This window comes from Phymastichus coffea, unplaced genomic scaffold (assembly GCF_024137745.1).
Source record: "Phymastichus coffea isolate CEN01 unplaced genomic scaffold, Cenicafe_Pcof_1.1 PCOF00062, whole genome shotgun sequence".
In the NCBI taxonomy this organism is placed as follows: domain Eukaryota; kingdom Metazoa; phylum Arthropoda; class Insecta; order Hymenoptera; family Eulophidae; genus Phymastichus; species Phymastichus coffea.
The window spans coordinates 629,026-648,109 of NW_026706873.1; the positions used below are offsets into that span (position 1 = coordinate 629,026).

Sequence of the window (19,084 nt, forward strand, 5' to 3'; positions counted from 1 at the left end):
TGGCTTACTTGGGCCAAACTTGCCAACCGATCGTTCGCATCGGACTTGCAAAGCCGAACGGCCTCTTCGACCAGGTACATGTTATTAAAATGTCCATTCATTTTTCAGGTGCACGCGCGTAACGCTCGCGTATTTTATGACGAGTCATAAAAATTAAGCGCTCCGAGCAAAAAACAAAACAAGCAAAGGCTACCCCGGACGAGTCGGCTGTTCGGCTGTATAGCCGCACGACATTCTTCTCGGCGAACGCTCCGCGCAACCCATCGCAACTCCTCGCGAAAGGCGCACCGACGTTCGTTCCCTTTGCTCGGCCGAAAAAGTATAAAAAAATTGCGACTACTTCCATAAGCGTAGCTCCCATTGATAGGCAATCGGCAGCAAGACCTGCGTGATATATAGGTATTTTATTGGGCGAGCAGAAACTCGCATGCCCCGAGCATATTTTGCATCGCTTAGTTATGATATATGTAAAGCATATGCGCGTTGGGAACCACCAGGCCCCTTCAGCTTGTACGAAATAAGGAAAGAAGTGCTCGATATTGTTTTCGACCTCTTGCGTCGGCCGAGAATCCAGTAAGGAATAATTCGTCTCTTTTTCAGGCATCCATCGTGAATTCGACGACGTAGATGCAGACTCACATTCGACTGGGCACTGTAACGTGAAACGCCTCGATGCAGCGAAGAAACGTGAAAGAGAAATCTATAAAATCGATGTCAGCGATTCGTACAACAATTCCACAGAGATTTTTCGACACGAATATATACCTTCGATTTTATACGATAACGATCTTGACTCATAGCGCTATCGTGGGACGTCCACTTACAATGCAATAGGCCTCATTAATTTGGCGGCTCACGTGTTCGATAATAATAGCCATATCACATGTAAGCCAACACTGCACGTGTCTAACTGTTTGCGTACGATTCTTTGGCTTATTATTGCACATTCCAAAAGTTCGTCCTCCCCGCCATCGAAAATATCATAATGCTCGACGAAAACTGGCGCTATTACCACCAAACGCCCCCTTGAGACTGCAAACAGCTCAAAATAGATTAGTATTAGAAAGGCACCACAGCGGGTTTGATTCAGTTGTTTGCTTATGGACTACGATATGAAAACCATCTCATGTCATCGTCCAAAAAGACACTGGGAGAACCGATGACGGGCGCTCACTCAGTTTGGGATCAGAACAGGCAAGACGCTGCGAAAAAAATTACTACTGAAACGCCTGAATTTTGGACAAAGGCATCTAGCGGGATGGCTAATGTATACTGATACCTATGAAGATCAAAATTTTAAATACCGACAAAGATAATAAAATAAATATAATTAAAATTCTTTCTTTGATTTTCCTTCGCTATTAAAGGGAACTCATGCTTTATTTTATACTGATTCAGAATTTACCTTGCAATGAAGTTGAGAAAATCAATAGTCGAGTAAAACAACGAACTGGTGAAGTCATATTAATATGCAAACTGCGAAATATTAATGGCATTTATATACGGTTCAACGGATTTTCCCTGTGAATTCTCAGTCGAAAATCAATTCATGTTATCGTTGGTATGAAGTCCGCAAAAAGACTCGAGTGCTCTCGAAAAAGCAATGACGAGCCAAAAATTCAAATGAAACTTATTTGGAAAGTGACGATAATTCAGGCTTATCTATTCATAGTATCATTGGTCCAAATCGTATTTCTATTTGAAACTGGCGACCGGTGAATATCATCCATACGAAAAGAATTGTTCATTATACGACACTTGTACGACGCTCGGTTTTGAAATCGACGTATAAACGTATTCCAAAAATTGACGGAAAAGAGAAGGCCTGATCTCGTTTACGCAAGGCTAACTTTAGCGAGATCTCCGCAAGCGTGAGACAAATAAACATTCATTTATACATGCAAAACTTTCACGATGTAGATAATTACGAACGGTGTCCCTCGAATTGGCTCACACGTCGCACGTACAAAGCCGAATGGTTATTTCGGCCATCGCTGATGATCATGTTCACTGCATATTGCAAGTAAATATTTAAATATCGCTGGACAATGCCTCCTCCCTTGCCTTGCTTACAGGTGAACAATGAAGTAACAACAATGGAACGCACGCGATGAAATTCAGTAAATTTGAAGAGGCTTCATAATGTCTGACAAACTTCCGCAACTCGGAACAGTTATCGGATTTTGAAATCAACGTTGACTCGGTAAAAAGCGATACTGTACGTCGAATTGTCAATTCATCGACGACTAAAAAATGCAATATTCAATGATCAATCCAATCGAAGTTAAAATTGCAATTCATTAGAAAGGCAATACCGGTGAACTTGTAGCGGAGCTTGAAAAATGCACGCGAGGGGATCTGAGAGTCGAAAAGTTGCCTGGACGCTAGACCTTTTTCAGTGTTAGTAGAAGCCTTGTATTTCTTAAGTTCCATTAAATTACGGAAATCTAACGAGCGTCACGATCTCGGGTCACCGATTCGCTCGTAACCTTTGCGAGCGTAACCCTCCGGCGCGTAGAAATAGATAGGAGGGCCGCGTTCGTTCACCTTGACGCTCGACATTCCCATGGTCGCGGGCTGCTTTCGTCGAACTTCAAAGCGCGCACGAAGACGCCCGGCGACTCGGACATCGAACGACAGCCGCGAGATCGAGTTCCTTCGAGGGGGTGAAGCAGTGCTGCTAACGAATCGCCGGACCACCAGACGCGCGCCACTTTTCGGCACTCGCGCAAACGCAACTCCAGCTCTCGCGCGACGAGCGACGAATCGTCGCGTCAGGTGTCCGCGCATATTCTGCATCGCGCGTCGATCGCGCAACATGCAAATCGCGCACCTCGACAGCCGATTATTTCGCGGCGGACCTGCAATACCGAATCTCATTCGAGCCGCGCGATTGCCTTGCATATTCAAGATTCAGCGTGTATGCCGTCGCGGTGCTTCATCGTATCTCCGGCCGTCGTGCCTCGGGGAACAGGGCTATCGGCGCAGCACCTCGCGTTGCAGTAGCGCAGCGTCGGACGTGCATCGCGCGTGGGCCTCGGCGATTCCGCTGCTGCTCTCGCCGCCTGCCTTTGCTATCGCGTAAGTGCACCCGTCTGATATCGCGTCACGCGCCACCCTCGGCCCGAGTCCACTGCATACGTGCATTCCCGAACCCACCGCGTGCTCCGATGAGCATTCCGATTGCCGGCAACGATTTCAGCACGGAATTCATCCCGCGCGTCAACCAATGACTTATTGAACGCAAGGTCAGCGCATTGACTTAACTTTTAGACCAAACTATGAAATATTAATGTTCGCGCGTGTGCAACGCGGCGCTTTCGAGTGAAAAAAAAAGTTAATTGCATTTCAGAACAATTTTTTTGACGGCAGATAATTATTTTCCTTCCAGAGCTTCCAGTCGAAAGTCAGCTCTGCAGTATAAAGCTTACGGCATTGACAGCGCGCACACAACTGATGACAAGTAGACCGGCCATTCCGAGAAAAAAAGCTGATGGCGAGCGGCCAGCTGTAGCATCCTGTTCGTCCGGTGACCAATTGTGATCGTGGTTGTCTCCCAACTGGATCGATTCGCGGCTTCCATTTGCCATTCGCCTCGGCCACAGTTGCCACTACGTTGTTTGGTGAGTTAACATCTTCGGCGCTACCTCATCGTACTCCCAAGTGCATCGCGAACATTTATGATTTCCACAGCTTGCCGTCGGATCAAGGCGCAAATACAAACGATATGTTATTGCCTGGTTTTTGTTAAATTGAAGTTTTATCAAGCCTAGACTGGCCAAACTTTATTTCACATTGTGGTGTTTCGAATTCGCTGAACGTACGGTAATCAATTTGCAGACGCACAGTGCACTCGACCGGTAAACGAGCCGATCAAGTGCTTCCTCGGCCGTGATACCGGCTTACTGCAGTCCAGGACATTGACAGGTGCGTTGAGCCATCGCAGTCCGCGTGATGAATCATTCGCGAGCTTGCGACCGAGCGCGCGAGGCGCGTGCTTGCGTTCGCCCGCGACCAAACTTTCGCGACGCCACGGTACAACACGGCGAGGCAAATAAAATTTTCTCCGATTTCGTTTGACCACGTCGAGTTAGCGCAATTCGACTTCGGCTGAAAGATTCATTCGCTTTTCTCCGCTGCCAGAAATCAATAATTCTAGCCAAACGATTCGTAAGAAAACGTACGTTTTTATCAAGCAGCATTATCTAAGTTTCACCAAAAAGCGCGCCGCAATAGTTTTAAAAGCCAAAGGCATTATAAAATCAACAATAAACTTTTTGATTTACATTAAAACGGAATTGATCAAAGCTCAGCGGAGAGTCCAAACATGACCAAAGTCAAAACGCGAGATGTACACGTTTTGACTATGATCACGTTCTAATTCTTTGTTAACTTCTGATAAGTTCCGTTTGAATTTGTTAATCGTAAGCTTTATCATTGATTTCATCCTGAAGAGAGTCGGAGATTGCACTTGAAAACAACTGACACATCGGATTTTTCGTTAAATAAAGTACCGCGAGAACCTTGTTGGTAATGTCGATGGATATTCCTGAAGATGGACGATGAACGATTGAATGAAATTCGAACTGAAGAATAAAATAATTAACGTGTTAACACGATTAATCAAAGGAACTCTTCGTGTTTCTTGCAGTTATATATCCATTTTCAAACGTAGCGCTCACTGTATCATGAACGCGACAATCATAGAGAACAAGTTAGAAGCCGAGATGGAGTTGGAAACAAATGAGGAACAGTCGCCCAAAATCGAAATTTCTTGGATAATAGTCGCGATTCTGGGCTTCAACCACGTGGCGGCGATTTACGGCCTCTATCTGGTTTTCACCTCGGCCAAAATCGCCACTACGTTGTTTGGTGAGTTGACACGCTGATTTTTCTTCGAACTACTTTACGATATTGCGATTGACAATTAGCGAGAACACGATCGATTTTCTGATTCAAATATGCTCTTTCGATTTAAAATCCGATCGAACCCTGAATAAGCTCTCTATTTGTCCATCGTCAATAAAGTTTAAAAATTATTATCTGACTTGAATAACGTTTCAGCGATTTTCCTGTATCAATTCACGATGCTGGGAACTACGGCTGGTGTACATCGACTCTGGGCGCATCGGACCTACAAAGCCAAATGGCCGCTTCAGGTGCTGTTGATGATCATGTTTAGTACTTCCTATCAAGTAAGTGCTGGAACTTCTTTGTGGAAGGATACGGAATATCGAAAAGGAAATGCATCCTCAAGGACAATTATTATTAGTCTTTTACTACTTTTTCACGAGATTATGTTTTTTTTTCTTTTGCTAGTTTTCAGTGCTGACTTGGTCGAGAGATCACAGAGTTCACCACAAATTCACTGACACTAACGCTGACCCGTACAGTTCGAAACGAGGCTTCTTGTTCTCGCACATGGGCTGGGTGTTTTTGAAGAAACATCCCGACGTCGCGAAGAAAGGCAAAGAAATCGACGTGAGCGATTTGTACAACAATCCCCTGGTCAGATTTCAACACGAGTACGTTTCGTTGGGTTTTTCGCAAGTAGCGATCGCACGAACGCTTGATATGGCTTACGCGAATGTCATTGCAGACATAAAACCGCGGTGTTGATGTTGTGTTGCTACGTCCTGCCCACGCTGATACCGATGTACTTTTGGAACGAGACTCTTGCCAATTCGTTTTACGTGGCAGTGGCTCTGCGTTGGACCTTCACGGCCCACTTAGTGGGACTCGTCAATTCCGTCGCCCACATGTTCGGCAACAAGCCTTACGACAAGTAAGCCAAGGGTGGTCGGCCGGTCGCTCGACGCTATAATTCTCTGGCTTTGGCTGTTCCAGAAACTTGACCGCCGTGGAAAACATGAGTGCCGCCATCCTGACGTCGGGAGAAGGCTGGCACAACTACCACCACGCGTTCCCTTGGGACTACAGCGCATCGGAGCTGGGAAACCATTGGACCAACAACACCACGAGATTCATCGATTTCTTCGCGAGAATCGGCTGGGCGTACGATTTGAAGACCGTTTCGCCGGATCTCGTTCGGAAAAGGACTTTGAGAACTGGCGATGGCTCCCACCCGGTCTGGGGTTGGAACGATAAAGATCTAACCGAGGAAGACCGCCTTGGCGCCACAATATTGTCACCTCAAAGCGGCACCAAAATATTCAAATAAAGAGCCTCTGTTGATCAGTCGTCGCTCTCTCTCTCTCTCTCTCTCTCTCCTTCGTCATTCATCTTGCTCCCGATACTCTCAATTTCCGAGGCACATATCAGACTGTCGCGTTATCGTATTTCTAAACCTCTAATGAAAACAAATAACAGTAACAGCTACTGTATAACATAGTGGCAAAATGAAGCAACTACAAGTAAATAGTTTACTTTGCTAACTAAAATATAATAAAATTCATTGTTTTTTAAACAATTTATAAAAACAGTCAATTCGACTATTCCAGCATTTTCAAGAACATTGATTATTCATTATCGTTTACTTCATTCCATTTTGCGATGCTGTACAGTAAAACTTAGTACCACAGTTTTCTTCGGCGTATTTCATGAAAATTAACTCCATTGTAGTTGTTTTTATTATTAAAAACTCTTCGCTGTAATGATGCTCGATAAACGAGCACATTAATAACATATAATAGCTATCGTGCTTATTGTTATTATTGCTATTGAGATCTTATTTCGACATGCCAATGAGTTGGAATTTAAACATACAATTGAAATTTGCAAAAGTTGAAAAAGAGAGGCGTTGTTCATTCTTCGCGTCGGACTTGATTCAAAACAAACTGTTAGAAATTTCATTTTCCCTCCCATTTCACCAACAGTTCATCTGCTCGACACTGACGATGCGCCGTGTCAGATGCGCGATTTTTCGGGGCATGTATAGCGGCCTTGTTTACCGATGATTTGTTTAATTGTTTTCAAATTACTGCTTATTTTTCACTGCGTACATAAAATGTTAATTGTTATTCTTTAGTTAGGAAATTAGTCGTTAATAATCAACAGCAGGATTTATTGTTTAGGTAATCGACAATTTTTTAAGTTTTCAAAAGGGTTTTTCACGTCTTTTCAACAACGTTTCTAACCTATATATGTAAACAGAGCTAACAACTAAGTTAATTTTATTTATTTATGTTATTTCGAAAATTAGTTCCGTATGAAATAATAATTAGCAGGTATTGATGATGCCTAATCTAACATATTTTTACAGATAGAAAATAACCGACTAAAACAATAATGAATAGCAAGTACAGTAAGAGGGATCACTCGAGCAGTGACAGTGACAGTGAAGAGGAGAGAAGAAGGAAGGATATTAAAGAACGAGATGAATTTTCCAATCGTCTCAAAGCCAAAGATGAAAGCAAAACTAAGAAAGTTGCTCTACCCGCAGGTTCCGGAGCTGGTGAGTACATTTATATATCAACAAATAAATTAACAACAGTTGTTGTGTGTTTGTAAATAATCACTGTTCTATTTTTATTTAGCTGAGGCAGCAAAAAGGTTGAAGATCATGGAAGATGAGTCAAAGGATAAATTAGTTCCAAAACTTCGTGTTGAGTCTAGGAGAAAGTATTTGGAAAAGCGAAAGGAAGACAAAGTTGCAGAGTTAGAGGCTGATATTCGCGATGATGAATATCTGTTTGAAGAGGAGATGTGAGTATTTCCCCTATCTTACAACTTTCTATATTTTTCAGGTCTAATTAATCCAATAACATAATATTTGCTTTAGCTTGACTGAACGAGAAAAGAGAGAGAGAGCTCACAAAAAAGAACTTCTTCGATTAGCAACAGAACATGAAAAAGCAAGAGAGTTGGAAAGAGTTCAAAGGTATCATATGCCATTGGATAAGAAAAGATTAGAACCAGAACCAGAGTACAATGATCGGGAACCACCTCAATTTGAGCAAAGTAAGTGGGAGTCAGATCAAATGTCATCAGCAGTTTTCAAGTTTGGTGCTAAAAATAAAAAAGGTTTGTATTCAATAAATTTTTACATGTACATTACTATAGGAGTTTACAAAAGATATATCTATACTTTTATGTACAGTTCAAGAAGAGTATGATCTGCTACTGGAAGATGAAGTGGAGTTTGTCAGAGCAATTAGGATTCCAGGAGAAGATGAAAAAAAGTTAAAGGCTGTCATAAAACCCGCTGAAAGCAAACTAACAACAATTGAAGAAACACAAAGAAGTTTACCTATCTATCCTTTTAAAAAAGATTTAATTCAAGCTATAAGAGATCATCAAGTAATTTATTTTACTTGAGAACACTCATAAATTATGATTGTCATTTGTAAAATTATTTAATTATTATTTTCCAGGTATTGATCATTCGAGGAGAGACAGGTTCTGGTAAAACTACTCAGATCCCACAATATCTATACCAAACAGGATTTTGTAATGATGGAAAGATGATCGGTTGTACATCGCCTCGTCGTGTTGCTGCAATGAGCGTTGCAGCTCGTGTGGCTCACGAAATGCGAGTTAAGCTAGGAAATGAAGTTGGTTATGCCATTCGATTTGAAGACTGTACTTCTCATAGGACCCGAATAAAGTACATGACTGATGGTACACTGCATCGTGAGTTTCTTAGTGAACCCGATTTAGCATCTTACAGGTATGATTTGGCTTACCAATAATCAATTATTCTTTATTCGATTGATCTAGTTTTCAATTTCATTCTTTACAGTGTTATGATCATCGATGAGGCTCATGAACGTACGCTCCACACAGATATCCTGTTTGGCTTAGTCAAAGATATCGCACGCTTTCGACCTGACTTAAAACTTCTCATTTCATCTGCTACGCTAGATACTACGAAATTCAGTGAATTCTTTGATGGCGCACCAGTATTCAATATTCCTGGTCGTCGATATCCCGTTGACATTTTCTATACAAAAGCTCCTGAAGCCGATTACATTGATGCGGCAGTCGTGTCGATTCTGCAAATCCACGTCACACAGGAACTTGGTGATGTTCTTGTATTTTTAACTGGTAATATTGATTATAAACTTTTGAAACAGTTGAATTGAAATTGAAATGTTTTTATATGTTTTTTATGTGTAGGTCAAGAGGAAATCGAGACGTGTTTTGAAATGCTCCAGGAACGAGTTCGTAGATTGGGTAGCAAAGTAAGAGAGATGTTGATTCTGCCGATTTACGCTAATTTACCCAGCGACATGCAGGCCAAAATCTTCAATCCCACTCCTCCGGGTGCAAGGAAGGTTCGCATTTTTAACCATTCGCTTTCATGGCTTATTTACAATCATCGCTGAGTAATTTTTTATTTGCGTATCTCACAGGTGGTCTTAGCAACAAACATTGCAGAAACATCACTAACGATTGACAACATTATCTACGTCATTGACCCTGGTTTTGCTAAACAAAATAACTTTAACTCGCGTACCGGTATGGAGAGTCTCATGGTCGTACCAATCAGCAAAGCGTCGGCGGATCAACGTGCAGGACGTGCGGGTCGCGTGGCACCTGGAAAATGCTTTCGTCTGTACACCGCGTGGGCCTATAAACACGAAATGGAAGACAACACGGTACCTGAGATTCAAAGAATTAATTTGGGTTAGTGCACGAAAATTTCATTGTTTCAATACAGTTTTGAATGTTTTATGTACTTTAAATTACTGATGATAATATCTATAGGTAATGCAGTATTGATGTTGAAAGCATTAGGCATCAACGATCTGGTACATTTTGATTTCTTGGACCCACCGCCACATGAAACCCTCGTTCTTGCTTTAGAGCAGTTATATGCTCTTGGAGCATTGAACCACCGTGGTGAGTTAACTAAATTGGGCCGTCGAATGGCTGAATTTCCAGTCGATCCGATGATGGCAAAAATGCTCATCGCTGGCGAGAAGTACAAATGTTCCGAGGAAGTTGCTACTATCGCAGCTATGTTATCAGTGAATGGTGCGATATTCTATCGGCCCAAGGATAAAATCATTCACGCTGATGCGGCAAGAAAAAATTTCAACGTTCCTGGAGGTGATCATTTGGTCTTGCTAAATGTCTACAATCAATGGCAACAAAGCGACTTCAGCGTTCATTGGTGTTATGAGAATTTTATTCAGCACAAGTGAGTAACGCAAAATTTATATTTGGTTTATGTGTATTAAAGCTTGTTTTGTTATATTAGGTCCATGAAAAGAGCCAGAGATGTTAGGGAACAATTGGTTGGACTGATGCAGCGTGTTGAAATGGAATTAGTGTCTGGTATTACAGAAACTGCAAACATTAGAAAAGCAATTACAGCTGGTTATTTTTATCATGTGGCTAGGCTGTCGAAGGGCGGTAATTACAAAACTGCCAAGCATAATCAGCAAGTATCTATACATCCAAATAGTTCACTATTTCAAGAACTGCCTCGGTGGGTACTGTATCACGAGCTTGTCTTCACAACTAAAGAATTCATGCGACAGGTTTGTATTCAAGTTCAATTTAATTCAATGATTTGGCGATCTTAATTTTTTTTTCTTCCACTGGCTTTAGATAATCGAAATCGAGTCGAAATGGCTGCTTGAAGTTGCACCACATTATTACAAACCCAAAGAATTAGAAGACTCGACGAACAAAAAAATGCCTAAAGTTGTAGGCCGTTCTCGCCACGACGGGACCAATTGAATTGAAGACCATAAACTATCACAATACAGTGGAAATATTGTACAGTAAGTAGAGTAAATAATCCTTTCACGTGAGTTGTGATAAGGTTTCTTTTGTATAAATTGTTATATTAATTAATTGATTACTCTTTCAAGTGTGTATAATACGTACATAAGTATTGATCATGTAAATATAATTTATATTTTACCCAATGATTCAAATACATAATAATTTGACTTAGTTAAGCTATAACTATTGTTTCCATGTGGAAAAATTAATCAAATATGGTAGTTGCAATAAGGTAATCATGTAAATGGTAAGTAATTAGGCATTTGGTGCATAACATACATAGTTATTATTCATAATTTTACATCATAATATAAAATTATGTTTACAACACAACACTAACATAATTCTATACGTTCATATTAATTCAATATTTTATCATTCCATTCTTACAAAATTTTATAGCTCTATAACTGTATCTATTGCAATGTATTTTATATTATGTTCATGTTTTCGTATAAAAGAATTTGTATTTGAAATATTCTCAAAATTTTGGAAGACTAATTTTTGCAATTTCGTTCGTGAATGGAACAATTGTAGTTTTCTAAAAATTTATTTATTACTAAAGATTAATACGTTTTAGTAAATGTTATTGCATGTAAAAGGAAAAACCAAATCTCCGAATTTCTTAAATTTATCTAAACATTGCATACTTTTTCTAAAAACGCACTAGTAATGAAAAGTTTATGTATAGTTAACTGATTATACAATTTCAACATTGTAAATTTTTACAATAATGATTTATGTTTGATAGACTTTGTTATATTGTAATACGCAATTCTGAAACACAAGTACTATCCACCAAAAACTTATGATCTAGATAATAAATGTCAGTTAAGATTGTATGTATCAGTTAAATTTTGCATAGTAACATTCTTAAAAATACTTTCTCGGAAGAGAAACAGGCAAGTTTAACAATAATCTCCATCATACTTTAACAATATTACAAACTTCTTTTAAAAATTGCATTACATTAAAATGTGACTCAACAATAATCGGTAGGTATATCTTTCTCCAAAAAATCGCTTTTAAAATTCCTCTACGTGTATTAAGGTCATTTTTATCTTATAGTGATTTTTATTACCTGCACAAAACTTTTCAGTTAGTTCGAAGTAGTCATTTCTTAGAAGCCTAGTATGTAAATAAGGCACACAGAATTTATTGTTCATGTAATCACATGCGATGATAAGGTATCTTCAAGCAGATCTATCAAGAATCAAATGGATCATGAAATTTTTAATGTGGGATGCATTATACTATCAAAGTAATATAAGATAAAATATGCTCTTTACTTTTCGTCATTGGTTTCAAAGTAAAAAAATATCATTCAAAATTAAATGCGTGAAATGCAAAATATGGAATGAATACTTGAAAATTGAAGTAGGATAAAAAGTAAAATCAGAGTCGTAAATACATCTATAAAAGCATAGATATAATTTGTACATCTCGGCAGAACCTACTTTAATATTATAAGCTGTAAACTAGTATTGCAAAGAATGTAAACTGGAATTTTCAAATGTACATTGCATGCGATAAAACTACTTAAAAAATAAATATTACTTAGAAGATCACTTTTTAACTTGATGTATCAAACTTTTAAAAATTTGGCCTATACCAAAAAACGAAAACAAAGTTCCATAGAAAAATATTGGCCCCAGAATAGCAATTCGATGCATTTCTAAATTTTTCATTGTAAAAGTTGTACTAAAATTTTCAATTACGTATTTATGCTAGATCTGCAATAAATGAGATATACTACAATTGAATTAAAAAGTTCACTTTAGTTAACCTACTTCGTCAATTTAGTAATTTGTTTTAAAACTCACTAGATTACACAAATGCAAAAAGTCTCAGCAAATTATAAATTAGTAATTTCAAGAAACTCTCAAAAGAGAAAAAAAAATCTATTATGACAAATACATTATTCATCAGAAGCAGTGTGAAATTCCTTGACTCGCCAGCCAAAAACAACTAAAAGACCAACCGACTCGTGTTAACAAAGAAATGTTGTCTTGAAACCCATAAAAAAGTACAAATGGAAAATGCAATAAATAGTAGCGGATGAAAATTCGCGATATCTTACAATTTAATGAATCTAGTCGGTTAGCCTCTCATCGTTTGGACACTCCGTCCCTCTTTACATTCATCTCTTTCTTCTACAAACTTATTAGATACTGATTGCCGTGACACGTCGCGCGAATACTTGGAGTATAATTCCTCGATAGTCGAGTCGTTCAAAAGATGAATGGTTCAACATAATTGGCCGGCAACATACCCTGACGACCGGTACGTTGCACTACCCCAGTCATCCAACCTTCGTCGATGGCCGTGCAATTTATTATCAGGTCACCGTCGCAAAAACTCACCTCATCGTGATCTTGTGCCTCGTAGTCGTACATAGCTCGATACACACGCTGGAAAAAAGAAATCGCATCATTCGGTTAGTCATCGATTTTATAATTGTACTTTCTCGCAAACAAAAATAACAAGACACTTACGCCCACGTTCGCGGGCGGTGGGGGCGGTTGGTGTTGTGGGACATGGTTGTTATTTGTGGCGGGCGGTCAGCGAACCGTAATATTCATTCACTGGGTCGATGTCGGCTACCGAGCCGATTTTCCTCGTCGGTGGACTCGTCACTGCAACATCATCATTATCCAATTAAAAAGCGCGCATACTCATACCAGCATCGCATCGATGTCGATTCTTTTTAGTGCAAATTAGATTTTTAATGCAACAATGACGATGAGTTTTATTTTTTAAAACGACGTACCGGCACCCTTGTCACTCGTGTAAATAACAGTGGTAGCTCCTTGCCTCGACGAGTAAGGACTCGGCCTTGCCTCGTTAAGTGGATCGTAGTCAGCAATTCTACCGGGAGTTCGTTTGAACAGGTGATACTGCTTTCCTCACTGCTGGCGGATTTTACGTTGGTATTAGCGTTCACGCTACTAGCCGGCGCAATTGTACCATCCGTGTACTCAACGTACTCTTAAACGTTAAAAAGAATACGTCAGTTCTCAAAAGTACGTCAATAATTTTAATCTAGCTAGGATAAAATTAAAATAAGTACCAATTTGTTCGCCATTTTCACCGGTCATAGTCCTTTTCTGTTCCATCATGGCCTTCTTCTCAAGTTCACCGTGGTAGGCGACATTAGAAATTATTTTACTGTTCTGCTTGACTCTTATGGTTTCGGGATCATCGGCAACCTGAGTAAACTTTCCCTTGGCTTTCTCGAACTCGGCGTGATATTTAACGTTGCTCTGAATCTTTGTATTTTCGGCAATGCGTGTAAGCTCTGGCGTCACCGCCATTGTCGTTGCTTTTGCCTTTGGTATGTGTCTGTACAAACAAAAGTAAGATTTGATGTTATTACGCAAATTTGCATAGTCAGGTAGTTGTCGTTTATATAAGATATGAAAAAAAAAAGGTGTCAAGGATAAAGCAAACTCTTTCTATAATTACTCAAGAATACAATATTTGAAAATTTACTGTTTCTTTTGGAATTATAATTTATATTTGTATGAAGCTTATCTGCAGGAAAGTACAGACTCAATGCACTATCCCCTCGGCACTTCTAAAAATTATTCTATGTCTCAGCACAGAATCATTTTGCTTTTACAAATGATTTTGTTGCGCCAACGACAGTATAAATTAATAATTTTTAATTTATTAGAAATACTTATAATAGAGTTTTATAATACAGACATTTATAAAACAACTTATTTTTCAAAGTATTTTCACTTCCACATGATCATTCAATTAAATTTATTGAGCATCAAGAGACTGAAAATAAAAGCAATACAAGAATTAACTTACGCTTCGCAGTATGGCTCTTTATTGAAACCTTTGTATGTACGCATATTGAGGGTCATTCCGCAGCCCTTGCATTTGAAGCATTGTTTGTGCCATATCTGCAAGTTAAAAGGTATGTAGATTTGAATAAAAAAACAAAAAATATATTTGAATAACACCCATAACATATGCAAAAGTAGACTATTGCAGCACAGAGAAAAAGAGAAAGCATTAAGCCAAAACACGTTTAAGCTGATTTTCTGCAGACCAATCAAATAAGTAGCAGAGTGATGATTCACGAAGTCACATAGAATGTATCGTTTTGTCTCTCACCTTATCCAGGCACTTAAGTTCCTCTATCGGATAGACCGTTTTCTCACAGCGTGCGCACGTCTTGCTCATGGTTGGTGCATATAAAAACAACGAAGCGATTGCACGATAGTAGCAGCAGTGTAGGAGGCAGCACAGCCTCGCCTTCAGAAAAGCCTGCGTGACCCGCCCTCGCCTCCACAAGTTCTTTTACTCGACACAAAAAGTCAGCGTCGCGCAACTGACTCGTGGACGAGACTTTTCTCGCCGTGTTGAAGCGTCCGTGCAGAATGACGAAGGAGGAAATGGTGGAGGAGAAAGAGGAGGGACACGCCAGGCAAATATATACACACGCAGCACTGACCGCACGCGCGACGACGACGAGACGACACCAAACTAGCTACCGCGAGGACGCATGAGGTGGAGCCGTCACGACAACTACAGTACCACACACAAGACTGAGAACAAATAATGGAACGCGAAGATGGAGGTCCCGGCCGATCGTGCACTCGGCTGATCTTTTGAGCGACCATATTTTTTTACCATTCGATTTTCATTTCGGATTCTCTTTTCACGGCTATTTAACCTCGTATTTTCAATGTTTTTAATAGAAAAGGTTAAAGACTGATTCTTACGATAATTCGCAAGGTTTGGTTAATAGTTCGACTATTGCAGATCGCTGAGTTAACTGACTCGCGTAGTTGCGATGCCGATAATGTAGATCGATCCGTGATTTTTGAATCTTAAATTGTCAAACGCTTATTTATCAACTGGAAAACAATTTATTATTCTTAGTAATAAAAGTAAATCTAATAGGAAAATAACCAGTTAAACGCGATTTTTCCAGGGAAGTATAGATCTCATTGGGTTGATGATTGCCATATATAGTGTGAAAACGTATCAAAAAATTGTTTTGATTATTATAAATTCAAAAATTATACCGAGCATAAACAAACTTTAATCGGTTATAAAAATGATAAGGATAGCGATCTAAGTGAAGGTCGCCAAGTGTCGTTTAAATGATTAAAAGCCTCTCTTTAAAAACATGCATAAAAATATATTTCATAGTCTGTTGCATAAAAAAATAAATTTTGTATAAATGTGGGTGCGCGCGCGCGTGTGTATGTGTGCGCGCGTATGTATGTATATACATGCTATGCGCGCGGCGTTATCATTCGACACAGGCTACGAAAAGCATCCGTATCTGTTTTGATTTCTATCGGCATACAGATAACGAGCGTGTTTTCGTCTTTTTGTCGCTCGCGCGAATTAATTTGTCGCTAAATGATCTTCTTCGGGCCAAGCTTATCGCGCTTACGCAACGCTCGCTGGTTCATATCTTCATTTGTCCTCTAATGAACTGATAAATGACGCTGAAGTCTTTGGGACCGAGACCGTGGGCCATCATCGTCCTGTAGATCTGGTGAGAGAGGGAGCCAAGAGCGATCGGCGATCCTACCCTCGTTGCAGCAGCTTGCGCCAAGCCAAGGTCTTTCGAGATCAGCGCCGTGCCGAATCCACCCTGGAAACGACGAACAATCGTTTGATTTCCTTATCGTCGGTCGTGCGATTGATTCGTGGCGCAAGAACGAGCTACTTTTCGAAAGAGTACCTCGTAATTTTTAGAGCTTGGCACCGTAGGAATGATACCGGGCACCGGGTTGTAAATTTCCGACGACCAGCATCGGCCCGTGCTCGTGTTGACGATGTCGGTGAGTATTTTCGGGTCGAGACCCAATCTAACGACACACCCGAGCAATTATAAACGATCGATCGCGATATTGAATGATGCTCTCTTGGCGTTCGCAAACTCACTTGTCACCCAAACTGAGAGCCTCGCTGAGTCCGATCATCTGAATAGCCAGCAACATGTTATTACAGATCTTGGCGACTTGTCCCATGCCGACTTCACCGCAGTGCACTGCGCGTGATCCCATGGCTTCGAGGAACGACTTCGCCTGCTCGTAATCGGACTTGGCACCGCCGACCATGAAGGTCAACGTACCGTTTTCCGCACCGACGACTCCTGCAAAAACAGCGCCGCGCTTTAGCGACCGCAAAGACGACGTATTCTTTTCGACGAGCTTACCTCCGGACACCGGGCCGTCGATGAACCTCAAGCCGCTCTTCTGGGCTTCGTGGGCGACTTGCTGCGCGACCGACGAGTCGATGGTGCTGCTGTCGACCAGCAGCGTGCCCTTCCTCGCCGCGCTGAAAATTGCTCGTCTCTTTACTTCGTCGCTCGTCGATCGCACGCCGGGCGACGGCTGTTTTCAAGCAAGGCGGACAAACCTGATGATGCCGTCCTTGCCGGTGTAGCAATCCAACACGTGCTGGTTCATCGGCAGCATAGTAACGACCACCTCGGAATTCTTGGACACCTCGGCGACGTTCTGCGCGCCTTTGGCCCCGGCGCTGACCACACCCTCGACCGCCTTCTTGTTGATGTCGTAGACGGTTAATTTGTAGCCCTTCTTTATCAGATTTCTCGCCATGAAGGCGCCCATGTTGCCGAGGCCCACGAAGCCGACACTCGAAAACTCGCGCTGGCTCGCTGTAACGCCAACCAATTCGAGCGGTTATGTAGCCGAGGCATCGCCTCGCACGGGGTGCGTGCAATTTATCTCGCGCAGCTTTGATACTAGCGCAGACCTTGATCTATAAATTATGTTTCTTATCGCTCTGCACACTTTGTGCGCGCGCTCTAATGAGCCCCCACGCTGGTCTCGTCGGAATTCTTTCGTGCCCTTTTCCTTCCCCTTTCTGCACGCGGCTTCCTCGGTGGAATTGCGCAATTTTCGGAGGCGCGCGGAGGGAAAACCCCGATAGGCAGAAAGGAAAATAACGCGAAGCCGATTCAATCGACGCGAATCGGGAATTATATTATGCATGCAGTTGTGTAGGAATATACTACGCGAGGCTAAGCACGCGAACCTATTCTTGTTTTCACGACGACGCGAACGTTTTCTTGAGATAGAAACGGGTCAAATAAAAGTGTCATTCTCTCGACGTTTGTTATTTTTTTATTCCAACTTTGACTGTGACGACTGTAAGCGGAATAGATGAACAATTGGAAAATCAACCATTAGAAACGCTTGCGCGCATCTTTCACGTCAAAATATAAAGAATTCTTCTCGAACATTAAGTCTATCGATAGAGTCGCATGTGTAACGCGGTCTATCGAGTCGGCAAAGTGGGAGATCATCCGATCAATAGACGGAGAGGCGTCAAAAATTTTCCACGGGCTGAAAAGCTAACGAGAACAATAACGCAAACTCACCTTTGCCAAAGTGACGCGCCCCAGGAGTGATAGTCCGAACGAAGCTAACGAGGACGCCCATCTTCCCGGAAAAATGTGTATGTGGACGTGATAAGGCCGTGGAAATGGAGACGCGAGGCGCCGGAGGAGTGGCGTTGCGCTAAACTAAAGCCATTCGGTTGGCGATCGAACGCTTTAATATGCGATCTCCCTCTCCGCTCGCCGCACTGAAAAACCTCGCGTGGCGCTCGGGGAGAGAGAGAGAGAGAGAGAGAGAGCGAGTCGCGACGACTGAAATAAAATCCTCGCCCGGCGCAGAGACCGAGAGGACGCCGTGCGTCCGGCCGCGCGGAGATTCGGACTTTTCTCCCACGCTTTTGGTATACCTGCGCGCTCGGAGCGTGGAAGATGCCTCGAGGAATGGCCAGAATGTCATCCCGTGCACATTCTTGCGCTGTCGCTTGCTTCCTTTATTTTCACGAATAGCGCAGGGACGCGCTGCACGACGCGCACGAGTAGAGAGAGAGAGAGAGAGAGGGAATAACGCGTGCATCGTCGCGTTCGCCTCCGAAAGCTGGCAAGCCACGCCACCTGATTTGGCCAATCGCGATATCGATCGACGAGTACATCGGCCGCCGTATCAGCTGGTGTGCGAGACGCACGCACGCGGGCAAACAAGCGTCATCGTCGTCGCAGCGCCTCGCTCTTGGCGATAAGATGGACAGCGTCGAGTGCTCGCGCGAGAGCCTAAGCAGTTTTAGAACGTAAAAATCAGGGGGCGAGAGAGCGCTCGGGAGATGCTCTATTTTTAGGGCGTAATGTACGCTCGTGGTGAGTCTGCGTGCGTGCGCGCGCGACTACGGGAACGATATTGTTTTGCTTCGCTGAGAATCCGTCGACACACGATCAAGAGATATACTTTATCGTTCGCTGGTTCCAAAATTGCGTGGTCGGAAACCGTAGAGGTATCGCCGTGCCTCGCTTCCGAATCTTACGCGAAGGTGTCGAACTCGACAACGCGGC

General features: G+C 41.9%; 4 protein-coding genes across 4 annotated transcripts; 2 read left to right on the forward strand and 2 right to left on the reverse strand.

Annotated features, from left to right (window-relative positions):
* The first annotated feature begins 3,018 nt into the window (after nucleotides 1–3,018).
* On the forward strand, nucleotides 3,019–6,190 carry LOC131666918 (acyl-CoA Delta-9 desaturase-like). Its single transcript, XM_058939997.1, has 8 exons — nucleotides 3,019–3,081; nucleotides 3,392–3,623; nucleotides 3,841–3,927; nucleotides 4,652–4,872; nucleotides 5,065–5,195; nucleotides 5,320–5,525; nucleotides 5,600–5,785; nucleotides 5,848–6,190. The coding sequence occupies exons 4-8, from the start codon at nucleotides 4,689–4,691 to the stop codon at nucleotides 6,179–6,181; spliced, it is 1,041 nt and encodes a 346-aa protein (XP_058795980.1). The 5' UTR covers nucleotides 3,019–3,081; nucleotides 3,392–3,623; nucleotides 3,841–3,927; nucleotides 4,652–4,688; the 3' UTR covers nucleotides 6,182–6,190.
* Nucleotides 6,191–6,880: 690 nt separating this feature from the next.
* On the forward strand, nucleotides 6,881–10,657 carry LOC131666932 (pre-mRNA-splicing factor ATP-dependent RNA helicase DHX16). Its single transcript, XM_058940033.1, has 12 exons — nucleotides 6,881–7,034; nucleotides 7,223–7,414; nucleotides 7,497–7,665; nucleotides 7,742–7,983; nucleotides 8,060–8,259; nucleotides 8,334–8,629; nucleotides 8,702–9,006; nucleotides 9,079–9,236; nucleotides 9,315–9,588; nucleotides 9,670–10,105; nucleotides 10,166–10,448; nucleotides 10,519–10,657. Exons 2-12 carry the CDS (start codon nucleotides 7,249–7,251, stop codon nucleotides 10,648–10,650), a joined length of 2,661 nt encoding a protein of 886 aa, XP_058796016.1. The 5' UTR covers nucleotides 6,881–7,034; nucleotides 7,223–7,248; the 3' UTR covers nucleotides 10,651–10,657.
* A 2,266-nt stretch (nucleotides 10,658–12,923) lies between these two features.
* Nucleotides 12,924–15,331, reverse strand: LOC131666933 (LIM and SH3 domain protein Lasp-like). Its single transcript, XM_058940034.1, is given in 9 exon segments — nucleotides 12,924–13,109; nucleotides 13,194–13,256; nucleotides 13,258–13,334; nucleotides 13,469–13,580; nucleotides 13,582–13,621; nucleotides 13,623–13,686; nucleotides 13,769–14,040; nucleotides 14,518–14,612; nucleotides 14,827–15,331. Coding segments are annotated over 9 exon segments (972 nt in total). The 5' UTR covers nucleotides 14,896–15,331; the 3' UTR covers nucleotides 12,924–12,929.
* A 494-nt stretch (nucleotides 15,332–15,825) lies between these two features.
* On the reverse strand, nucleotides 15,826–18,240 carry LOC131666935 (3-hydroxyisobutyrate dehydrogenase, mitochondrial). Its single transcript, XM_058940035.1, has 6 exons — nucleotides 18,083–18,240; nucleotides 17,095–17,356; nucleotides 16,892–17,013; nucleotides 16,618–16,828; nucleotides 16,415–16,541; nucleotides 15,826–16,324 (listed from the first exon to the last, which is right to left on the reverse strand). Exons 1-6 carry the CDS (start codon nucleotides 18,141–18,143, stop codon nucleotides 16,136–16,138), a joined length of 972 nt encoding a protein of 323 aa, XP_058796018.1. The 5' UTR covers nucleotides 18,144–18,240; the 3' UTR covers nucleotides 15,826–16,135.
* Between the last annotated feature and the right edge of the window lie 844 nt (nucleotides 18,241–19,084).